The following is a 22,211-nucleotide window of genomic DNA, read 5'->3' as shown; positions in this document are numbered from 1 at the left end:
TATTGGGGAGAGTTGGTTGTGTTAGTACCTATTGGGGAGGTGGTTGTGTTAGTACCTATTGGGGAGTGGTTGTGTTGTACCTATTGGGGAGGGTGGTTGTGTTAGTACCTATTGGGGGAGGGGTGGTTGTGTTAGTACCTATTGGGGAGAGTTGGTTGTGTTAGTACCTATTGGGAAGGTGGTTGTGTTAGTACCTATTGGGGAGGTGGTTGTGTTAGTACCTATTGGGAGGTGGTTGTGTTAGTACCTATTGGGGAGGTTGGTTGTGTTAGTACCTATTGGGGAGATGGTTGTGTTAGTACCTATTGGGAGAGGGTTGGTTGTGTTAGTACCTATTGGGGGAGGTGGTTGTGTTAGTACCTATTGGGAGAGTGGTTGTGTTAGTACCTATTATGGGAGAGGGTGGTTGTGTTAGTACCTATTGGGGGAGGGTGGTTGTGTTAGTACCTATTGGGGAGGGTTGGTTGTGTAGTACCTATTGGGGGAGGTGGTTGTGTTAGTACCTATTGGGGGAGGGTGGTTGTGTTAGTACCTATTGGGGAGGGTGGTTGTGTTAGTACCTATTGGGGAGAGGGGTGGTTGTGTTAGTACCTATTGGGGGAGTGGTTGTGTTAGTACCTATTGGGAGGTGGTTGTGTTAGTACCTATTGGGGGAGGTGGTTGTGTTCCATTGGGGAGGTTGGTTGTGTTAGTACCTATTGGGGAGAGGGTGGTTGTGTTAGTACCTATTTGGGGAGGGTGGTTGTTAGTACCTATTGGGGGAGTTGGTTGTGTTAGTACCCTTTATTGGGGGTGGGTGGTTGTGTTAGTACCTATTGGGGAGTGGTTGTGTTGGTACCTATGTGGGAGGGTGGTTGTGTTAGTACCTATTGGGGGAGGGTGGTTGTGTTAGTACCTATTGGGGGAGGGTGGTTGTGTTGGTACCTATTGGGGTGGTTGTGTTAGTACCTATTGGGGAGGGTGGTTGTGTTAGTACCTATTGGGGGAGGGTGGTTGTGTTAGTACCTATTGGGAGGGTGGTTGTGTTGGTACCTATTGGGAGAGGGTGGTTGTGTTAGTACCTATTGGGGTGGGTGGTTGTGTTAGTACCTATTGGGGGAGGGTGGTTGTGTTAGTACCATTGGGGGAGGGTTGTGACCATTGGGGGGGTGGTTGTGTTAGTACCTATTGGGGAGGTTGTTAGACCATGGGGGGGGGTGTTAGTAGGGGTTAGACCATTGGGGAGGGTGGTTGTGTTAGTACCTATTGGGGGGGTTAGACCATTGGGGGAGGGTGGTTGTGTTAGTACCTATTGGGGAGGGGTGGTTGTGTTAGTACCTATTGGGGGTGGGTGGTGGGTTGTGTTAGTACCTATTGGGGAGGGTGGCTGTGTTAGTACCCATTGGGGGAGGGTGGTTGTGTTAGTACCTATTGGGGGTGGGTGGTTGTGTTAGTACCTATTGGGGAGGGTGGTTGTGTTGTGGGGGTGTGTGTTTGGGGGAGGGTGGTTGTGTAGTACCTATTGGGGGAGGGTGGTTGTGTTAGTACCTATTGGGGGTGGGTGGTTGTGTTAGAGGGGCCTTTGGGGTGGTGTGTTAGTGGGGGGTGGTGTGTTAGTACCTATTGGGGAGGGTGGTTGTGTTAGTACCTATTGGGGGAGGGTGGTTGTGCTTGGGATTGGGGGGGTGGTTGTGTTAGTACCTATTGGGGGAGGGTGGTTGTGTTAGTACCTTTGGGAGGGTGGTTGTTAGACTTGGGTGTTAGTACCTATTGGGGGAGGGTGGTTGTGTCAGTACCTATTGGGGGTGGTTGCTATATGAGTACTTTAGATAGATAGATACAATAGATAGATGGGCTTTGATTTTTTCTTTTCTTTTCAGGGATCAGGTGCAAGTTCATCCACAGATGTGCTGATCGGTCTCAATAAAGCGTACGTAGAGAGAGAGAGAGAGAGAGAGAGAGAGAGAGAGAGAGAGAGAGAGAGAGAGAGAGAGAGAGAGAGAGAGAGAGAGAGAGAGAGATTTAAATTTTAATATTTCATTGTTAAGCTTTATCCTTAACATGTGACGTCATAATAATAGTCTTGTAAACAGAGAATGAATAATATAATTAGTGGCGAAGTTACACCTGAGCTGCTCCCAGTCATCTCCAAATCCCAATACTACTCAGAATTTTTCCTTACTGTGTTAGAACCCAGGAGGAGGTGGACAGAATGGTACTGACACCAACACCACCTTCCCCACCTCCTCAACCCTACCACCTCCTTCAGCCCACCACCCCACCCCATCACTACCTTCCACCTCACCACCTACCCCTTCCATCACCACCTCCCTCCTTCACCACCTTCCCCACCTACCATCTCACCTCAACCCTACCACCTCCTTCACTTCCACCTCCCACCCATCACTTCCCCATTCACCTCATCACTTCCACCTCACCACCTCCCCACCTCCCACCTCACCATACCCCCCACCACCACCTCCCTCCCCTTCACCACCTTCCCCAACCTACCATCTCCCCCTCAAATCATCTCACCTTTATCTTCTCCAACTCACAGGTGGGGAGATGGTGATTGGACTATGTGGCATTTATACGTTGGAAGGTGACATACTGACAGCGGCGGAGAGTGTAGGCCCGACACCATGGAGAGCTCTCAACTTCCCCACCGACGGCACTCAACCCACGTTCCTGGCGGCAGATATAAACACTAACTCCTACACACATGCATTTTGTCAGCTGTACGGGCCTGCTGGTGAGTCTGTCTTGGCTGCTGGTGAGTCTGTCTTGCCTGCTGGTGAGTCTGTCTGCTGCTGAGTCTGTCTTGGCTGCTGGTGAGTCTGTCTTGGCTGCTGGTGAGTCTGTCTTGGCTGCTGTGAGTCTGTCTTGGCTGCTGGTGAGTCTGTCTTGGCTGCTGGTGAGTCTGTCTTGGCTGCTGGTGAATCTGTCTTGGCTGCTGGTGAGTCTGTCTTGGCTGTTGGTGAGTCTGTCTTGGCTGCTGGTGAGTCTGTTTGGCTGCTGGTAGTCTTCTTGCTGCTGGTGAGTCTGTCTTGGCTGCTGGTGAGTCTGTCTTGGCTGCTGGTGAGTCTGTCTTGGCTGCTGGTGAGTCTGTCTGGCTGCTGGTGAGTCTGTCTTGGCTGCTGGTGAGTCTGTCTTGGCTGCTGGTGAGTCTGTCTTGCTGCTGGTGAGTCTGTCTTGGCTGCTGGTGAGTCTGTCTTGGCTGCTGTGAGTCTGTCTTGGCTGCTGGAGTCTGTCTTGGCTGTTGGTGAGTCTGTCTTGGCTGTTGGTGAGTCTGTCTTGGCTGCTGGTGAGTCTGTCTTGGCTGCTGGTGAGTCTGTCTTGGCTGTTGGTGAGTCTGTCATGGCTGCTGGTGAGTCTGTCTTGGCTGCTGGTGAGTCTGTCTTGGCTGCTGGTGGTCTGTCTTGGCTGCTGGTGAGTGTGTCTTGGCTGCTGGTGGGTCTGTCTTGGCTGCTGGTGAGTCTGTCTTGGCTGCTGGTGAGTCTGTCTTGGCTGCTGGTGAGTGTGTCTTGGCTGCTGGTGAGTCTGTCTTGGCTGCTGGTGAGTCTGTCTTGGCTGCTGGTGAGTCTGTCTTGGCTGCTGGTGAGTCTGTCTTGGCTGCTGGTGGTCCTTCCCTGCTGGTGAGTCTGTCTTGGCTGCTGGTGAGTCTGTCTTTCCTGCTGGTGAGTCTGTCTTGGCTGCTGGTGAGTCTGTCTTGGCTGCTGGTGAGTCTGTCTTGGCTGCTGGTGTAGTCTTCATTTATGTCTGGTGAGCTTAACACACTGGGTAGGTGAGCTGTATGTATTTTGGGTATGGCTAGTTAGATGTTTGTTTTTCTTGTATTAACCGTATTAAATAATAATAATAATAATAATAATAATAATAATAATAATAATAATAATAATAATAATAATAATAATAATAATAATAATAATAATAATAATAATAATAATAATAATAATAATAATAATAATAATAATAATAATAAAAAATAATAATAACATACGTAATTACAATACCTGTACCTGGATGTACTCTGATGGTAATATATATATATATATTTTTAATTACATCAGGTTGCTACGATGATCCCCCAGAGCCGACACTGAACATGAGCAGGACGTGGGACAATAACACTAATCTGTTAAATGAAATCTTTTACAAGTAGGTCTCATTTACATTGTTTACCTTCCTTTATTTACCAGGTGGTCTGTGTAACACGTCTCTCTGTTCATTCTCTTTATCTTTTTAGGCTTAATTTACATATTGAAACATTTAGTTGATAATATTCTTCATCACGAAATCTCATGAACACAAAAGACAAGATTTATGCCTTTCTTCATTATTACTATTATTAGAAGAAGTAGTAGTAGTAGTAGTAGTAGTAGTAGTAGTAGTAGTAGTAGTAGTATCATTATTATTAACACAGCTGTACGGAGGGATACTTTTACGAAGCCAACATCACCGTGACGTACCGACGGGTCTACTGCCTCGGGCTCCTTGGTAGCTGGTTACCTCCCGTGGGCGAGTGTTACCGGGTTAAAGGTCAGCTCTCTCTCTCTCTCTCTCTCTCTCTCTCTCTCTCTCTCTCTCTCTCTCTTATAGCAGTTTGTTGAATTTGACTCTGATATATTACTGAAAGATATGATAAAGGTGGCTTCTGTTGCTATGGAATGAAAATAAGTCAGTTAGCATAGTCACTCATTCTCACTGAAAGTCACTCATTCTCACTGACAGTCACTCAGTCTCACTGACAGTCATCATTCTCACTGTGATCATTCTCACTGAGTCACTCATTCTCACTGAAAGTCACTCATTCTCACTGACAGTCACTCATTCTCACTGATAGTCACTAATTCTCACTGACAGTCACTCATTCTCACTGACAGTCACTCATTCTCACTGACAGTCACTCATTCTCACTGATAGTCACTAATTCTCACTGACAGTCACTCATTCTCACTGACAGTCATTCTCACTGACAGTCACTCATTCTCATTGACAGTTGCTCATTCTCACTGACAGTCACTCAATCTCATTGACAGTCACTCATTCTCACTGACAGTCACTCATTCTCATTGACAGTTGCTCATTCTCACTGACAGTCACTCATTCTCATTGACAGTTGCTCATTCTCACTGACAGTCACTCATTCTCACTAACAGTCACTCATTCTCACTAACAGTCACTCATTCTCATTGACAGTTGCTCATTCTCACTAACAGTCACTCATTCTCACTAACAGTCACTCATTCTCACTAACAGTCACTCATTCTCACTGACAGTCACTCATTCTCATTGACAGTTGCTCATTCTCACTGACAGTCACTCATTCTCACTAACAGTCACTCACCAAAATACACTTCTCCACCTTCCACATCAACAACAGCCCTACCCCCTCTCCCTCTCACCATCATCCCCACCCCTTCATTTCATTACCAATAAAATCCCCTTCTCCCTCTCACCAACAAACCCTCCATCACAATGTCTCCCTCTCTCTTCACCAACAGTTTGTCCAGAAATAGACGCACCAGACCTAATCACCAACACCTCAGATGGCGATCACCGTTACCTGGGAGGAATGGTTAACTTTACCTGTCCGGATAACATGGGAGCTGAAGGAGAAGTGGCCACTCAGTCTCTTACGTGCATTAGAGACGATACTGTTTACCCACCCTTCATCTACGACCCCCCTGTAGTAAAACCTTGTAATGGTAAGTGTCTCTTTTCATTTTGTTTACCCGTATAAATATGTATCGGTCTGTGTGTGTGTTTTTCTTCTTTCTGTCTGTTAATATTCATCTTTCTGTCTATGTTTGTCTGTCTATCGGTCCTTCTGCCTGCTTCTATCTAAATATCTGTCTCTTGTTTGTCTGTAAATATAGTATTGTCTTTGTCTCTGTCCCTTACTCCGTCTGTCTTTTCCCCCCTCCTCCTCCTCCCCCGTCTGTTGCTATATATCTATTTCCTGTCTTTCTTTCACCGTTTCTGTTTCTCAATTGTAAGTTCTGCTAACTCTCGGTGCTTTGTGTAAATAGGGGAAATATAAGTAACAAACAGTGAACTAGACAGAGTGATATATGCAGTATATGTCTCGCTAAATAGGGACCTTTTGGAGATATAGGACAACTTATCTTTTCTGTTGGTACAAGTTTTTATTCTATTGTTACAAGTTAATAGAAGATAATTCGTATATGGTAAAATTTGCTGTTTCATTTAAGACGTCGTTTACCCTCATAAGAGATCCTATGTTATGTTAGGTTAGGTTTTGTACGAAACAATTTATTCATGTTTGTTTTGGTGATCTGTAGTGTCGTTTGTTATCTATTTCCCAAAGTCGGTCTGGAAAGCGAAATAATTACTCATTTCATCATCGAATTCTACATATTGTTGCCCACTTCGTGTTCTTCTTTGCTTTACTCTGTTTCTTCTTTGTCAAAGCCCTTTTCAGCTTAAAAAGGCTTTCTACAGCTCTTATTTCACATTCTTCCACTACCTGAAACTTCTGACGTCAAAACTCACCACTCTTACACCTCCTCTCTCTCATTTTTAAAGCTCTAACAGTCTCATATCTATCCTACACTTGCACCAGGTACAGACCCCCCCCCCTCTCTCACCCAGTGCTAACTCTCTCCCACAGTTTGCCTTGGGCTGCCTCACCACGAGAATGGCACAGTCACTAAACTCCCGGCAACTGATTACGAGGTGGGCGATTTTCTACAGATGGATTGTATTGCCAATCACATGTACGACATAGGCGAGGTGAATGTTCTTCTCTACTGCAACGATACGGGTTGGGAGAATGCTAGTTGCTACGAAGGTGAGTCGAGAGAGAGAGAGAGAGAGAGAGAGAGAGAGAGAGAGAGAGATATCACCTTTATCCCACACAATCATTAATTCACCTCTCCCCCCCCTTTTCTTTTCCTCCAGGATGTGTCAGTGCTCCGCCCGCCTTAGGACTGAACCAGCAGAGTACCACACCAGATACCTACGCCCTGGGAACCAACATTACTTATACATGCAACGAAACCCACTACATCGAGCCTACTGTTGTAAGTACCACCACCACCACCACTTCTTCTATTACCACCCTCTCCTACCACTACTACTACTACTACTCTAAATAAGGTGTCTTTATGAGTCTTCTCTCCCCTTTTACATACTTCGTTATTTACATTTGTCTCTTTCTCTCATCTGTACAGGCCGGCCAGGAATTAATTAACTCCTGGAATGTGACCTGTGCTGACGACCACACCTGGACACTTGCGGAAAGTATCGACTGTTTGTTATGTAAGTCTACTGAGGAGAGAGAGAGAGAGAGAGAGAGAGAGAGAGAGAGAGAGAGAGAGAGAGAGAGAGAGACTTTAGCAGTTTACAACCAAGAATACTTAGGTTCTATCAGTTATATTAAGCTATTAATGACCTACAGGTGACCAAACTAAGCTAAAAAGAAGACGCAAAGAGCTTGGCTATTACAACGAAGCTATGCAATGCTATAGTCAGCTATAAACAGATTGCATTGGGTTAAAATCAAGAGGCAAAGGCTAAATTGACAATGCTCGGTTTAGATTATATTAAACGGTCGTGGCAGAGGTTACACTGAGTCATACCAAGCTATAAACAGAGCATATCAAGATGTAAACAGCTAAACTGGACTATAATGAGAGCTAAAGGCGGTATTATGGTATTACTGTATTATAGTTTACTAATAATACCTATTAAAAAAACGGTACTGTATTTTTAATTCAAATATATTAATAAATCTTCTCTTAAGTGATGTCACGTTCGAGTTAGTGAAGACCGACGTGTAGGAATTGAGAGACATCGGGAATGCTAGTTGGAATTACCTGTTCTATTGCCGGATTTGCTTAACCGGTTTGAAACGTTGGTTGTTGAGGTGTTCACGTGACGCCGCCGTAAGAGAGACTACCAAAGGCTGTCATATAGGCTGCCATATATAAAGTTTTTGAATAATGTGATTTCTTCGTTTTTCCCCAGTGTGTGTTGATGATCCGATGAACGTGTCGGCTCCAGGCAGCTCCAATTGGGACGGTTTCACCAGGACTAAAGGCTCTACGGTGGGTTGTTACACACACACACACACACACACACTATGGTGTAATGATCAGCATTTTCACCTTGCAAGCGAGCGAACCCGAGTTCGATCCTCGGACAGGGTGAATCTATGGGCAAGTTTCTTTACGTCATTTGTCTCTGGCTACCCAACAGTAATTTGAGGCCTGGATGTTAATCGACTTGCGGTTCGTGTCCTGGGGTAAGGGTTAGCCAGTGCAGTTGGCGAGGTGTCCAGTCTTCTCGGACTATTCCTTGACACTGGGTCATGCAACTCGTTAACTCAGGGTGTGGTTGTTGTGTTGGCGACAGCTTCTACGCCTTAAACAAATTCACGCCTAGGTGGCCGGCCATCCTCGTTACATGAGGGATATCCATAATAGTTACAATAGCCAGGCAGACAGGAAGACTGAGATAGATAGATACATAGCTAGATAGATTGCTAGAGACAGGAGCCCGTCAAACACTGTCTCTCTTCCAGGTGGAGCTTTCCTGTCCCCCCAACTACGCCTTCGGGAACCTGTCCACCGTCATTACATTGACTTGTGAGGATAATGGTAACTGGACCTACACCGACCCCTCTCTCCTCGTCTGCAGAGAAAGTAAGTACCATTCTCCCCGTCTGTTGGCTAAGTAGGCACTTCCTCCTCGTGGTGATTTCATATTACATTCAACGGGGTCTTTCCTTGAGCCTGAGTTACTGCATTACTATATGAAGATGCGGTGGCCGAATGGGTAAAGAATTTGTATCTTGTCCTAAGGGTAGCTGGTTCGCACCCCAAGTTCACTCAGCTGCAACTAATTTTATGGTTGAAGAATTGAAGGCGGTATCGAGGCCAGTTTCACTCGCTCACACGTTCATTCACACACACTCATTTACTCTCTTCCTCACTCACTCATTCACACATAAGAACATAATAAGGAAACTTCAGCAGGCCTATTGGCCCATATTAGTCAGCCCCGTTACACCCAACCACTATCGCTCATATATACATCTAACCTATATTTGAAGCTACCCAGCGTGTTCGAGTTAATGATGGTAACTTGTTCCACTCATCTATACTCAAGGTTTCTAATGCCCGGGATTAGCCTTGTCATCCTCCCCCGAATGCTTTCCAAGGATTCGATATCCATTCTGTAGTACAAAAGGCAGGATCCAAGTACCTTACCTGCGAATCACCAACAACTGAAGTTTTCATGTCGCATTATCCTTAACTGTTTTACCATTAATTTCGTCCTCCAAAGGACTAAAAGAGTTTGAACACTTAGCTATTTTGGCCTTCGTCACCAGAAGCCTTGTCGCTCCTCCCTTCACCACTGGTCAGTGTCGTTGCCTTTCACAGACTCTCCCAGTCTCACATCTTATTACTTCACCCTCGCAATCCCTTCCTTCAGCCTCACTCACTCACTTTTACAGCATGCAATGGAACCTTCCCGACGGTGCCTGCTAACTCCATTCAAATGGGGGGTGAATATCCATACTGGGTCGGGGACAACGTGACCTTCATGTGTGGCCCGGGTCAAGAATCCGAAATGAGTCTAACAGCTGTCTGGATCAACTGCTCCACTACCACTGGATGGTCCGCCCTTGACCCAAACTTTGCTTGCTACAATGGTACGTAGTTACAGACACTAGAACAATTTCGTAGTTAGAAGTACTCAGAAAGGACTAAATTATTTACAAGGTTCATAGTTACAGAAGACGTAGTTGTAGGTACTCAGAGAAGGGGTAGTTATTCTCAGTACTCAGAAAGGACATAGTTATTATAAGTACTCAGAAAAGACGTACCGGTATTTTTCATAAGTACTGAGAATGATGTAGTTATAGGTACTCAGTTCTATGAAAGAAAGTTACAAATTTTTTTTAATTCTCTTTTGTTTTGATCCTTCTCCCTTTCTTCCTCTTATTTCTCCTGTCTCTCCACAGTGTGTAGTGCAGACCCTCCTACAATAGCAGAGCCAGGCAACTCCACGTGGAACCAAGTCACCAGAATCGTGAGCACTCAGGTAAGTCAACAAAGTTTAGGTGTGATTTTTGTGAGCACACCTGTGGTATGCCTGGGATTATGGGTCGTCAGGGGAATGTTTCTTCTTCTCAGTAATTATAATAATAATATTATTATCATCATAAGCATAAGGATACAACAACCTCACCTCTCACTCAACTACAATCTGCCCTTGAGTGTTTGATCATACATAGCAGCAGTGAGGATGATAAGAAAGCAGTAATTAAACAGACAATAAATGAGAGGAGCTTAGATGACCGCCCAATGAGCGGGGGAAAGTGAAGGGAGTAAAGTCAATAGAGCCTCGGAGGGTAAGAGCAAATGAAGGTTTCACTGAAATCATAATATAAAATGTTAACTTGTTTATTGATTGAGTGTGAAAGGCTAGAAGAGCAGAGATATAATCAATGTGGATGAAAGCTAAGTGATGAAAATATCCAGAGAAGGGAAGTAGAAGGATATGAATGATAATAATTTAAATGGAGAAGATAAGGAGGAGAGGTGGTGGTGATTTAGTCGCCCAGGAGTGTAAGTCTCAGTGATTGGAACAGTGGACGATTAACTGAATGTTGAAGTAGATGAGAGAGAGAGAGAGGGGGGGTAATAAGTAGAGTGAGAGAAAGGGAGAGAGAGAAATATGTTACGTGTTTGTCTCAGGTTTGAGGTACAGGAGCCCGCTAATGATCGTCTGTCTCCGCAGGTAACGGTCTCTTGCCCTGATGATTATGTGTTCAGTGATCTAAACACAACTTTTACCTTGACCTGTGAGGACGACCTTACATGGACTACTATCGACACCTCCCTCCTCACCTGTAGGAAACGTAGGTACTCCTCCTTCGTGGTTCTCTCCTCACATCCTGATTGGTCTATATTTTAGGATCCACTTAATGTGTTTTGTCTGCAAACAGTTATTTCTAATTTAAGGTGACGTAACTATCAAAGGATGATGGTATTCAGTTATTAATAAGTTACTGTGATCAACAAATAAGGAATGGATGTATTACAGTGACGTCGTTGGTAATAGATCAAAGATATACATGTTGAAAGATCGACTTCCGCACAGCCCTCGTCACGTTCTTATTTCTTCTGTTGCCTTTCTCTTCTGCTCTGTACATCTGTAGGGTAAATGTACCCTATCAAAACCCTGTGATGTATATTATATTTTGTTTATAATAATAAGACCACCATCACTAATTAAAATTTTCTGACATGTTGACAAAATGTTGCATTAATCGATACGATCTTTCCATAACATTTTTAGTGATTTATGGAGGACGTGGCTGACGCAGTTACACGAGACTTAGTCAACTTTACAAGATGTAAGAGCTCACCTCGCCCCACTCTCACCTCTTACAGTTTGTCCGACTCAGACGCTGCCGCCACAGCCCACCAACTCTATCATAGAGGGGGCTCAACCCCCCTACTGGGTCAATGACTCAGTGACGTTTAAATGCGTGGAGGGACAGGAGGCACCCACGGGCGCTACTTACGCCACCTTCAAATGCTTGGTTGATTCCGGCTGGTTCGAGATTGACCCAAACTATGCTGCCTGTTACAATGGTACGTCCACCTCCACCACACTAATTAACAGTCATCGGGGCAGGTACAGGTGACCGAGAATGGCCAGTCTAAGGTCACTAAGGTAAGAATTCGTTTAAAATGTAGAAGTTGCCACGATCTCAACACACTCGATGCCGAGTGACAGAAAAGTAGTAGTAGTAGTAGGGTATGTGTGTGTGTGTGTGTGTGTGTGTGTGTCTCGGTGTTGAGGGGGTAGCTCAGGAGGATCACTCAACAACACGGTGTGATGATTAATTTACACCCAGCCCAGGTCCGCTATGTGCGACCGTTCATACAACCCTTGATGTTTCTTCCCCATTACAGTATTTATCATTTGCACAGAAGGATAGGAAAATATCTATAACTTGTCCAAGAACCAGCGAAAGTAATTTTACATGTATGCCAAGAATTTTAAGCCTGGAGGTAAAATTTTGAATAGCTATCAGTGACAAATCTTTTCAAATTTAATAATCTATTTACTGACTTTAAATAACAAGGACATATCTTATGATGACATTTATTGAAGAGAATATAAATAATATTCTTTTAATAGTGTCATTTGAGGGACAGTTATATCAGAGGAGAAAATATCCCGTGACACCAGGTAGACAGAATCCAATGACGCAAAGGAAACTGTCGATAGTTCCTTCATGCCCTGGAACAACAACGAGGCGGTACACGGTGAAGTTACCAATGCTTACTTCGTTCTCCACCCCCCCTCCTTCTCTCTCTCTCCTTTATTCTTTCCTGTTTCCATGGTTATTGATTTCCCTTAACCCCATCTCCCCCTGCTCATAGTGTGCAACGTGGACCCTCCAAGAATAGAGGCACCAGGTGAATCCTCCTGGAACGGAGCCAGCAGGACTTGGGGCACTCAGGTAAGTCAACAAAAACCACCTGTGATTTTGGCTAACACACCTGTGGTCCACCTGGGAGTGTGGGTCAACAGGTGAATGATTCTTGTTGTTGTTGTTCAGTTTATCTTGTTGTTATTGTTATTATTATTATTTGTATTATCATTATCGATATTTGTATAATCTATATCATTATCATAATCAATATTAAAAGTAGTAAAATCATTATTGTCAACATCATTATGCATATCATTATCATTAGTAATGCTATGATTCTCGACTGACAGGTGGAACTCGGGTGTGTTGATGGGATGAAGCTCGCTGACCTCAACACCTTCGTGACCGTGACCTGTGAGGAGAGCGGGAACTGGACCAACGTGAACCCAGATATCCTCACCTGCAGATATGGTCATAACCCTCACCTTACTGTGTTCATTATTTATATTTACGAGTATAAGTATATATGTATATTTTTATGTTTTACTTTTACACACTGTTCCATCTATCTTTCTACATGTCTGCCGTAGTCAACTTACAACACTCATCCACCTCTTACAACACTCATCCACTTCCTGCAACACTCATCCATCTCCTCCTACAAATCAGCTCTTAACCTTAACCCCTCCCCTCCCTCAGAGTGCCCACCACTACCCCAGGAGCCACCGGCAAATTGCTCGTTGATCGGGAAGGAGCAGCCAATGTGGATGGGTCACTCAGTCATCTACAAATGCGACGGGACCATGGCCTCGCCAACGGGGGTCTCAGAGGAGGAGCTTGTGTGTCTCAACGATACACACTGGCAGGATCTGGACCCCGAGTTTAAGTGTATGCCAAGTAAGTATGTTAATCTAGATCAGGTGGTCTGACTTATGTCTGGGGATTAGTTGCTCAGAATGAAAGTGGAGATAGGGGAGCAGACTTCCCAGAACAGACTACACCGTGCCCCTGGTTGACAAAGCACAGTCGGCGTTCCCGTGTCCAAGCATGGTCACGAACAGCAAGGAGAGGGCCACGCTAGCAATGGTGTGCTAGTTATTGCTCTCTTTATTATCCCAGGGAGCTGACATTAGTCTCACTTTTTCTATTCATGTAACCTCAGCCTTCCTGGCCCATATAATAATTTGAAGAGCCATTGATGTACAGAGGTAAAGTTGTAAACAAACAGGAAGTCAATTCAGACATTATTTGTAATACACAAACTAATAGTATAAACTCATTTAAAATGAATAATTAATTTTTAAAATAGCTGTTAAAAGAGATTTCTGTTGACTCTGAGTTTGGTCCAGGAGTGGACAAAGCTTGCCAGAGTAATATGCTCAGGCTTAGGCAGCCCGTGTGATACGGCCTTTAGGGACAATGTGGATACAGCACACTGTACTAAACCTGTGGTAAGCAAGGAGGTAGCGTGGCCGACACTGCACTCTCCCGCCTTCACATCCCAAACTGTGAAGTCATCTACTCCTTTACAGCTGGGTGGACTGTTAGCTAAAACTGTATCCTCTCGGTCGCTGCTCCCCTTGGTAGCATTACTGCATGGCTATTATTACCTGTGGATTTCCCCCCTCCCCCAACTTTATTTCACCAGAAGATTAACCGCCATAACGCCTCCAAGTATTAGGTTAGATTAGGGTGGTTAGTATTCAGGTAAAAAAAAAATGTTAAGGAAGTTAATCTTCACGTCATCCGGTTAATCTTCAGGTGATCCGATTATGAGAGGTTTATTCTGTTTTAGAGTACAAGGTGAGATGTCCATGTACTGAATATACAAAAAAAACTTTGTGTAGGGTGAAAATTTCTTATCTTATGTTAGAAAATGAAGAGAGAGCCATTCAGACCTTCCCACCACCTTACCTATCACCCTCCCCACAGCCTGCCCATCCCAGCCACCTGATCCGCCTTACCTCACAATGTACAACTATACCGGGGTCCGGGTGTGGGGGACGCTTGTCTATTACTACTGTCGGGAGAACTTCACTACGGGGGAGACGGTCCTAACATCCACCTGTGATCAAGGCAACTGGTCCATGACGGAAGTACCTCATTGTATACGTAAGTGTCCCGTTGATAAAAGAGTGATACAGTAAAAAAAACAAAAAAAAAAACACAATTCTTAGGTCAATTTCTTGCTTTACAATGATCAAAGTATATAAAGTATTATGCATATATCTTGTTAATAAAGTACCTAACAATCTTTTGTAATCAACCAGTTTAGAAATTTTTATCTATCATCACCTGGAATATAATTAAGACTGTTTAAATTTACCTTCAGAGTCTTTAATTAACTTATCGTTTAAAGATTTTTCCCATCTTTCAAACTGTAATTTTATGGCAGTGTTTATATACTAATTCATACAGTTTATTTTTTTGTCTAATTTTTATCCAACACAGTTTATTAATTGCATCCCTTCTTAGTTTTCAGTTTTCTACGACTATTATGTCTCAACTGTGTGGTGCTAATGTGTGGGTGTGGTCGTAAGGTGGTGTGAGAGAATGACTGGCTGCTAAATTAATCTAAAAGGTGTTTTTGTTGTGTGGAAAATTGAACTGAATTGTAAATGAATATATATTTTTGTATTTTGTTACCATTAAATTATATTTCCTTATATCTTGGTATTATTTTTTCCCTATTGACTGAATAAACAAAAATTATTAATAAGATTAATTATAAAATACTATAGTGAACCAGATTATGGACAGGCAAAAAGCGATGTCAGTTTCCTTTAGATATCAACCAGTTATGAGTTCTATATATTAATAGGGAAACAGTCCTATAATAATTTAACTTAAGGATTGATAAACACTATGCAAGTCAGTTTGATGACGGTAAAGGAAAATTAATAAAATACTTAATCTGCTTATAGAATGGCCGCACCAACACACACAGGCAGGTCAGGTCAGGTCAGGGCGACTTACGGTTAATCCCCTATTAACCTTCATATCATGTGTGATTAAAGTAAGTCATTGAATGGTGTGACCAGGTGCATATAATCCCCTTGTTTTTGTAAGTAGTGAATATGCTACTTAATAAGACTTACTACTACTACTACTACTACTACTACTACTACTGAAGTCTGTCTACAATAATGACAATTAACTTAAGTACTGTACATTTTTTCTCAGTTAACACTGTTATTCATTTTAAGGTATCAATCCTTCAAATATTATCATTTTCTATAATACTCTTCCTTGGTTCATAGAAAACAGTTTTTCAGTATTTCAGAGGAGGCTTAAAAACATTTCCCCTCGAAAATTCTGGTTGTATGGCACTTTGAATATCAGCTCACGACAAAACCTCCAACCACAGTCAGTCTCATTTAAGTTTTCCTGAGTTAAGCAAAATGTAATTCATAGCCACTGAGCTATTAAGAGGCCACTTGTTGGGTTCAACGCTGGCACCATCTTATTTTGGTGTGTGTGAGTGAGTGTCAGTCAAAAGACGTTTGCAATGTGACTATTAGCCTAGTTTTGAACCAATGCACAGACCTTTAAACGTTTACGTACAATAAAGGAGGGTAGATGTATAAGTCCGAACTGAAGATGGAGGAAGACAGGAAAAGGACAAAAAATATTAAAAAGGGGGAAGTGAGGTAGAAAAAGAAGGAGGTTGAAAGTTAGAGACATTTGTTATATTGGGAAGAGAGGGAGGAGGGTGTCCTCGGGGAACTCGATATTGTAGAGAGAGGCGCCAAGTCCGTAGAGTTTTATGTCCAACCTTCCCTAAATGTTGATAATAATGTAAATATTAATAGATCTGTGGTGAAATTGTGGATGGTGTTTCGGGGTATTGGTTAGCCAGTGCAGTTGGCGAGTTGTCCGGTCTTCTTGGATTATTCCTTGACACTGGGTCATACATCTCGTTAACATGTGGCGTGGTTGTTGTGTTGGCGACAGCTTCTACATCTTAGGGCCAGCCGCCCTCGAACACGAGAGGCAACCATTAAAACAATATTAATAATAAAGATTGTACTAGTATTACAACTAATACTACTAACAACAATAATAATCATAACACTACAACTACTAATAACACATCAATATATAGTCCACAATCCCGAATGAAGAGAGAACATGAAAGAGGTCTTTTAATATTTACAAAAATACCAGCTGTCCCTTGACTAAGACATTACCCTTGATACCATCTGTCCCTTGACTAAAACATTACCCTTGATACCATCTGTCCCTTGATACCAGCTGTCCCTTGATACCAGCTGTCCCTTGACTAAAACATTACCCTTGATGCCAGCTGTCCCTTGATACCAGCTGTCCCTTGATACCAGCTGTCCCTTGATACCCGCTCTCCCCTGAGCACTGCCCCTGGGACCAGCTGCCTTCTTGTACCAGGTGTCACTATTACCAGCCTAGAATAGCCTCAATTCACCCAGCTGTGAATTGGTACCAAGCTTTAGAGTTGGAGAATTTATATGCGGTAAAGTGAAGTACCGGCCACGCTGCTTCCCCGAGTACCGAAAATAGGCTTAGTGTACAGTGTGCTGTATCCACACTGCTCCTAGCTGATCGTCTGGCCTGTGGGACCTTCTTTCAGTATATATCTCTAAATAGGGTTCAAATTCATATTTTTTTTGTAGTGAGAGGATATTTGAACCCATTTATCTGCCGCACTAATGGTTGCAAGAGTAAAATCCATTAGTATGTATCCCTAATGGGTTTGATCAAAGAATAACCTTTTTCGTTCAGGTAGTTGACATTAAACACCATTAATAAACGCCACAAGCGGGGGTCTGAGCACCATTACTCTCCGTAAGCAACGAGCTCTCAACCTCCATTGAGTCACGTTAACCTGTATACTGTATATCGTGACCATTAGAAGACCATTAAGTAACTACAGAGGTTTTAGATAATTAATTTCTTTTATGTATAGAATAAAGAAATAGAATCGGTTGTAACTTTTGTCTTTGGAAATTTCAAGTATTATCTACAAGTCCATTATGGGCATTATTATTGACTTCGGACTTGAAATTAAGTCCTTTTAGGTTCAAGATGACCGGGGACACTTATCATCGGACCTGTCGAATTTCATGTGAGTCCAATATTGGTCTTGTGTACAAAAGTCCCAGTTGACTCAAGGGACGTGTCGGACTGGTTGTGTCATCACGTTATTGCCCACAGCTAACACAGTAAAAGTCCAATGTTACGTCCAATTTGCTTACCGGACTCTTCATGAAAGCTCACCCTTGGCCTTTGGACTTCTCGGAAATCAAGTCCGACTGTGCAGTATTACCACATTTATCTCGGGACTTCTAAGGTCATCTCTCTATCTCTCCCTTTCCTTCCCTCTCATATATCTTTTTGCCTCTCTCTCTCTCTCTCTCTCTCTCTCTAGACTTTCCAATCCTTATTTTTTTCTCCTTTCTCTCTCTCTCTCTTCCCCCTCTCGCTTTCTTTTCCCGTCTCTCTACCTTCCCCCTCGTCCCCCTTCTCTCTCTTTTTCGCTTCTCTCCACCCCTTCCCTACCTTCCTGTCCTGCGCTAAAGAGGTAGCTAGAGACAATATATTGCTCATTAGTGTCAAGAAAGTTGCTCTCACTCCGCCCCGGCTCCAAGTTATTGAGAGAGAGAGAGAGAGAGAGAGAGAGAGAGAGAGTATATAATGTATTCGATCTACACTTACCTAAAGAAGTCCATCATTCCTGTGTGTGTGTGTGTGTGTGTGTGTGTGTGTGTACATGCACGCCTGTCAGCTTAAGTACTCCCATACACACGTTCATTAAGTACGTAGTGTAGGTATGTAAGTATAAGTGAGCAATAATGGCTGGGTGGCGCACCAATTACAACACTGCACACACACGTTCCACAGTCCCCTGGCTGACGAGGGCACAGTAATGTCCTGCTAGAGTCCTACCAACTGTACGTATATCATTACGAGGCCAGCTAGTCCACCATTATCCCTGCGAGGCCAGCTGGTTCACCAGCATCCCTGCAAGGCCAGCTGGTTCACCAGTATCCCTGCGAGGCCAGCTGGTTCACCAGCATCCCTGCAAGGCCAGCTGGTTCACCAGTATCCCTGCGAGGCCAGCTGGTTCACCAGTATCCCTGCGAGGCCAGCTGGTCCACGAGAATCTCAGAAAGACGTCGTGATAATAGACGGACCAATCAGCGTCCTCCATGCCCTCATACGCGTGGATTTGGGTGTTTAACGGGCCAGCGGCGGTCCATTAGGCCGTATCTCTCATCTTGGCCCCGTCCGTCATATTTCAGGCAAGAGAAGAGAGAGGGAGAGTAAGAAGGAAGGAGATGGGAGGGCGAGGGAGAAGGGAGAGGATGGGAGAGAGAGGATGGGAAGTACAGAGTGGGAGAAAGAGGATGGAAGAGAGGAGGGGGGAAAGATGGGAGGAAGAGGCGGGAGGGAGAAGGTGGGAGAGAATAAGAAAGGAAAGGATGAAAGGAAAAGCTGGAAGGGAGAGGTGGGGGAGTAAGAAGGGAGGGATTGGGAGGAATAGGGTGGGAAGGAGAGGGTGAAAGGGGGAAGGTGGAAGAGGAAAGGATGTGGCATAGAAGAGAGGAAGTGGGAAAACGAGAGGAGGAAGACGGAAAGAGGCTGGGGAGGGAAGAGGGAGAGAGTGGAGGAGAGGGAGGGGGAGGAATATTGAGAGAGAGAGAGAGAGACGGGATGCTGCAAATTCCCTCCCCTTTATCTCCGGGTAGTATAAATGACTCGTATATCATCACAATGACGTGTTGCCAGGCTGCGGGCACAGTGCCACCCAACACTACCGCTCAACAGTGCCACCCCACCCAACAATGCCTCTCAACAGTGCCACCTAACAGTATTTTTCAGGAGTGCCGACATACAGTACAGTACTGCCCAATAATGCCAGCCAGAGTGCCACCCAACAGTGCTAACAACGATGCTAGCCAGAGTGTGTCTCAACGGTGCCACTCATCAGTACCAGCCACAATGCCTCTCAACAGTGCCACTGAACAATGGTGGCCACATTCTTGTCCGACAGTGCCAAGAGGGAAGCCACCCACGAATACTCTAACTCGGGACAGTGAGCAAATTTTCTGGTAATAAAGACTACCATGGTGAGGGATGACCCAAGTGACGTGTTCATCAACGAGCAATACTGCCTCTTCTTGGCCATGTCACTCTCCCTTCCTCAACGCCGCCACTACCATATACTGCATCGTAAGGCAGTATATTTCGTCCCAAGAAGGTTTAAAACTCTCTTTTTTTGCGGGATTAGCCCACCAGGGCACAGGTCAATGACCCACATCAGGGCCTGGGGGCGAAAATATTATAATAATAATAATAATAATAATAATAATAATAATAATAATAATAATAATAATAATAATAATAATAATTAATGAAAAATAATAAACAATTATAAAAAAGTATTAAATAAAAATATAATAAAATAATAATAAAATAATAATAATTATAATAATAATAATAAAGGACCATAAAAAAAGAGATTAATAGTGAGAAACGATATATGTATGTTGTGTTGTGTTGTCAAAGTCAGAGAGACAATTGAGACCCTGCAATTGTGTATAAATGAGGCAGAAAGTCAGATCAGCAACCTGGGACTTCCAACTACATATTACTGCTTACTCCTGAAACTTACTAAGTAGTTCATTAAAAAGGAATAATTTTCGCTCCGGTTCAGTTTTGAGGAGTGGGGTGAGGACGCGAACTTTTCTCCGTGTCAAGATTAGTGGTGTAGGAGTGACGTCACGGCCGCGTTTTGAATAGAGGAATTGATTTGGAGTTTTTGTTCGGTCAATTGAGGGAAGTGTTTTCCTCTTAAGTCGTGAATTCATAGTTCTCGGAATTGACTGATGGGCTCGTAGGTTGAGGTAAAAATAACTTACACACACTTTAGATAAATCGAATTCACCGAAAGAAGGAAATTACGGTGAATCCTAACAGTGGACGGGCGTTTATACGTTCATCTAGGGATCGAGAAAGTAGGGACGAGATCAGGGAGTTCCATACGAGCCTGGGGCAGCGTTGGTACTGTCCATAAGGAAGAAGGTAGCTGGTACTGTCCGTTAAAGAGTAAATAACCAGTAACGTCCACTATCAGACATCCAAACGTCCGTACTGTACTTTAAATAACGCCACCCAAACCAAAGCATTAAAATTACACACGACAAGTTGTGTTTCATAAGCCAGGACACACAGAGGAGCCACGAGAGTCACTACACACGAGGGAATATAGCGTAGAAAATCCTTAGGTAACCAACAATCCCTCCCCCCCCCCCTCTGCTCACTACTCCCTACCCTCTCCCAGCCTGATTTAGGAAATGATGGAAACTTCGCCTTCCTGAAAGATTAACTCTGTTAGCCGACGATGCGACACACACACACACACACACACACACCTCCAGGGTCGGGGGTAACAAGGGATCTCTTGCGTCATTACTGAGATGAACCAAAATGGGTTGTCTAACGGTTGTCTCACGCCGCTCTTTTGTTATAAACCGGCCACGATTAAAGAGTCAAATTTCCTCCCAAGTTGGAAATGTCAATAACGCGTCATATTTACCTCTCGTGGTCAACTGTGACACCGGAATCATACCTCCTGACACAGAACTATAACTCTGGACCTTTTTATTTGGGGAGGAGGGAGAGTGTGGGGGAAAAAAATGACAATCCACACGAAATGTAATGTTTTGGGCCTCAGCCATTGTATAGGACAGTGAAGAGGCGGAAGTTGTGTGGTCAAGATGTTAGGTTGGTTGAAGGTCTCTCGCTCTCTCTCTCTCTCTCTCTCTCTCTCTCTCTCTCTCTCTCTCTCTCTCTCTCTCTCTCTCTCTCTCCCTCTCTCTCTCTCTCTTAACCACCTGCAATTAATTGTTTAATGATCTCTCACGTGTTTACTCTTATCTTAGCCTTATTTATTAACATTGTTATTGGTTTATGACACCTCGTACGCAATAGGGTCTGGAGTCTATTAAAACGGAGGCTCATTAAAACTGGCTTAGGTTAGGTTAGGTTAGGTACGTTGAGTAGGTTAGGTTAGGTATGTTAAGTACGTTACTTTAAGTTAGATTAGGCACGCTGAATAGTATAGGTTAGGTTAGGTTAGGTTAAGATAGGATGGCGTATTATATAACCTAATCTCAGAGTGGAAAGGAAGTGGGAGACGAATCAGTAGAGAGAGAGAGAGAGATAAACCAAAATAAAAGTATTTAGTTGAAGAATAAGGAGCACGAGGGGGAGGATATAGAGAGTAAGGAGGAGGAGGTTTGGTAAAGGAAACTTTGGTCATAGGTGTTTGATTGTGAAAGGACAAGAGGTAGAAGTCGCCCTCTCATAAACTCACACCAACCTCTCCCACCTCCTCACAACAAACTGGCCTTCCTTCTCACAACAAACTGGCTCTCCTCACAACAAACTGGCCTTCCTTCTCACAACAAACTGGCCTTCCTCACAACAAACTGGCCCTCCTCACAACAAACTGGCCCTCCTCACAACAAACTGGCCCTTCTCACAACAAACTGGCCCTCCTCACAACAAACTGGCCCTCCTCACAACAAACTAGCCCTCCTCACAACAAACTGGCCCTCCTCACAACAAACTAGCCCTCCTCACAACAAACTAGCTAGCTTCACAAACAAACACTGCCTTACAAAAGATATTCAAACGACCACACCACACCACTGCCTCTCTGTCGCAACCATCCTTATTGTTATATGTATATACGTGCATGAACTCTCGCCTCTACCATTTCCAGGAACAGAGAGCTGGGATTGGCCTGCCTAGAGAATGTGTTGGA

At 43.9% G+C, this 22,211-nt stretch overlaps 1 protein-coding gene across 1 annotated transcript; it reads left to right on the top strand.

Annotated features, from left to right (window-relative positions):
- The first annotated feature begins 2,542 nt into the window (after nt 1-2,542).
- LOC121875574 (complement receptor type 1-like) lies at nt 2,543-15,042 on the top strand. Its single transcript, XM_042380164.1, has 18 exons — nt 2,543-2,731; nt 4,050-4,137; nt 4,403-4,518; nt 5,484-5,687; nt 6,614-6,793; nt 6,904-7,025; nt 7,176-7,263; nt 7,972-8,051; nt 8,528-8,648; nt 9,464-9,661; nt 9,974-10,053; nt 10,753-10,873; nt 11,409-11,612; nt 12,411-12,490; nt 12,754-12,874; nt 13,103-13,300; nt 14,336-14,515; nt 14,879-15,042. Exons 1-18 carry the CDS (start codon nt 2,545-2,547, stop codon nt 14,950-14,952), a joined length of 2,442 nt encoding a protein of 813 aa, XP_042236098.1. The 5' UTR covers nt 2,543-2,544; the 3' UTR covers nt 14,953-15,042.
- Nucleotides 15,043-22,211: the final 7,169 nt, after the last annotated feature.

The sequence above is a fragment of the Homarus americanus genome, unplaced genomic scaffold (assembly GCF_018991925.1).
Source record: "Homarus americanus isolate GMGI-L3 unplaced genomic scaffold, GMGI_Hamer_2.0 scaffold28999, whole genome shotgun sequence".
NCBI classification, from domain to species: domain Eukaryota; kingdom Metazoa; phylum Arthropoda; class Malacostraca; order Decapoda; family Nephropidae; genus Homarus; species Homarus americanus.
This window is presented reverse-complemented; position numbering and strand designations above follow the sequence as displayed.

Coding starts and splice junctions, on each gene's coding strand:
- LOC121875574 (XM_042380164.1), top strand. CDS start 2,545: ATGGTGATTGGACTATGTGGCATTTATACGTTGGAAGGTGACATACTG. Junction 12,491..12,753: donor GCAGGACTTGGGGCACTCAG/GTAAGTCAACAA, acceptor CTCGACTGACAG/GTGGAACTCGGGTGTGTTGA. Junction 13,301..14,335: donor CGAGTTTAAGTGTATGCCAA/GTAAGTATGTTA, acceptor CCCTCCCCACAG/CCTGCCCATCCCAGCCACCT.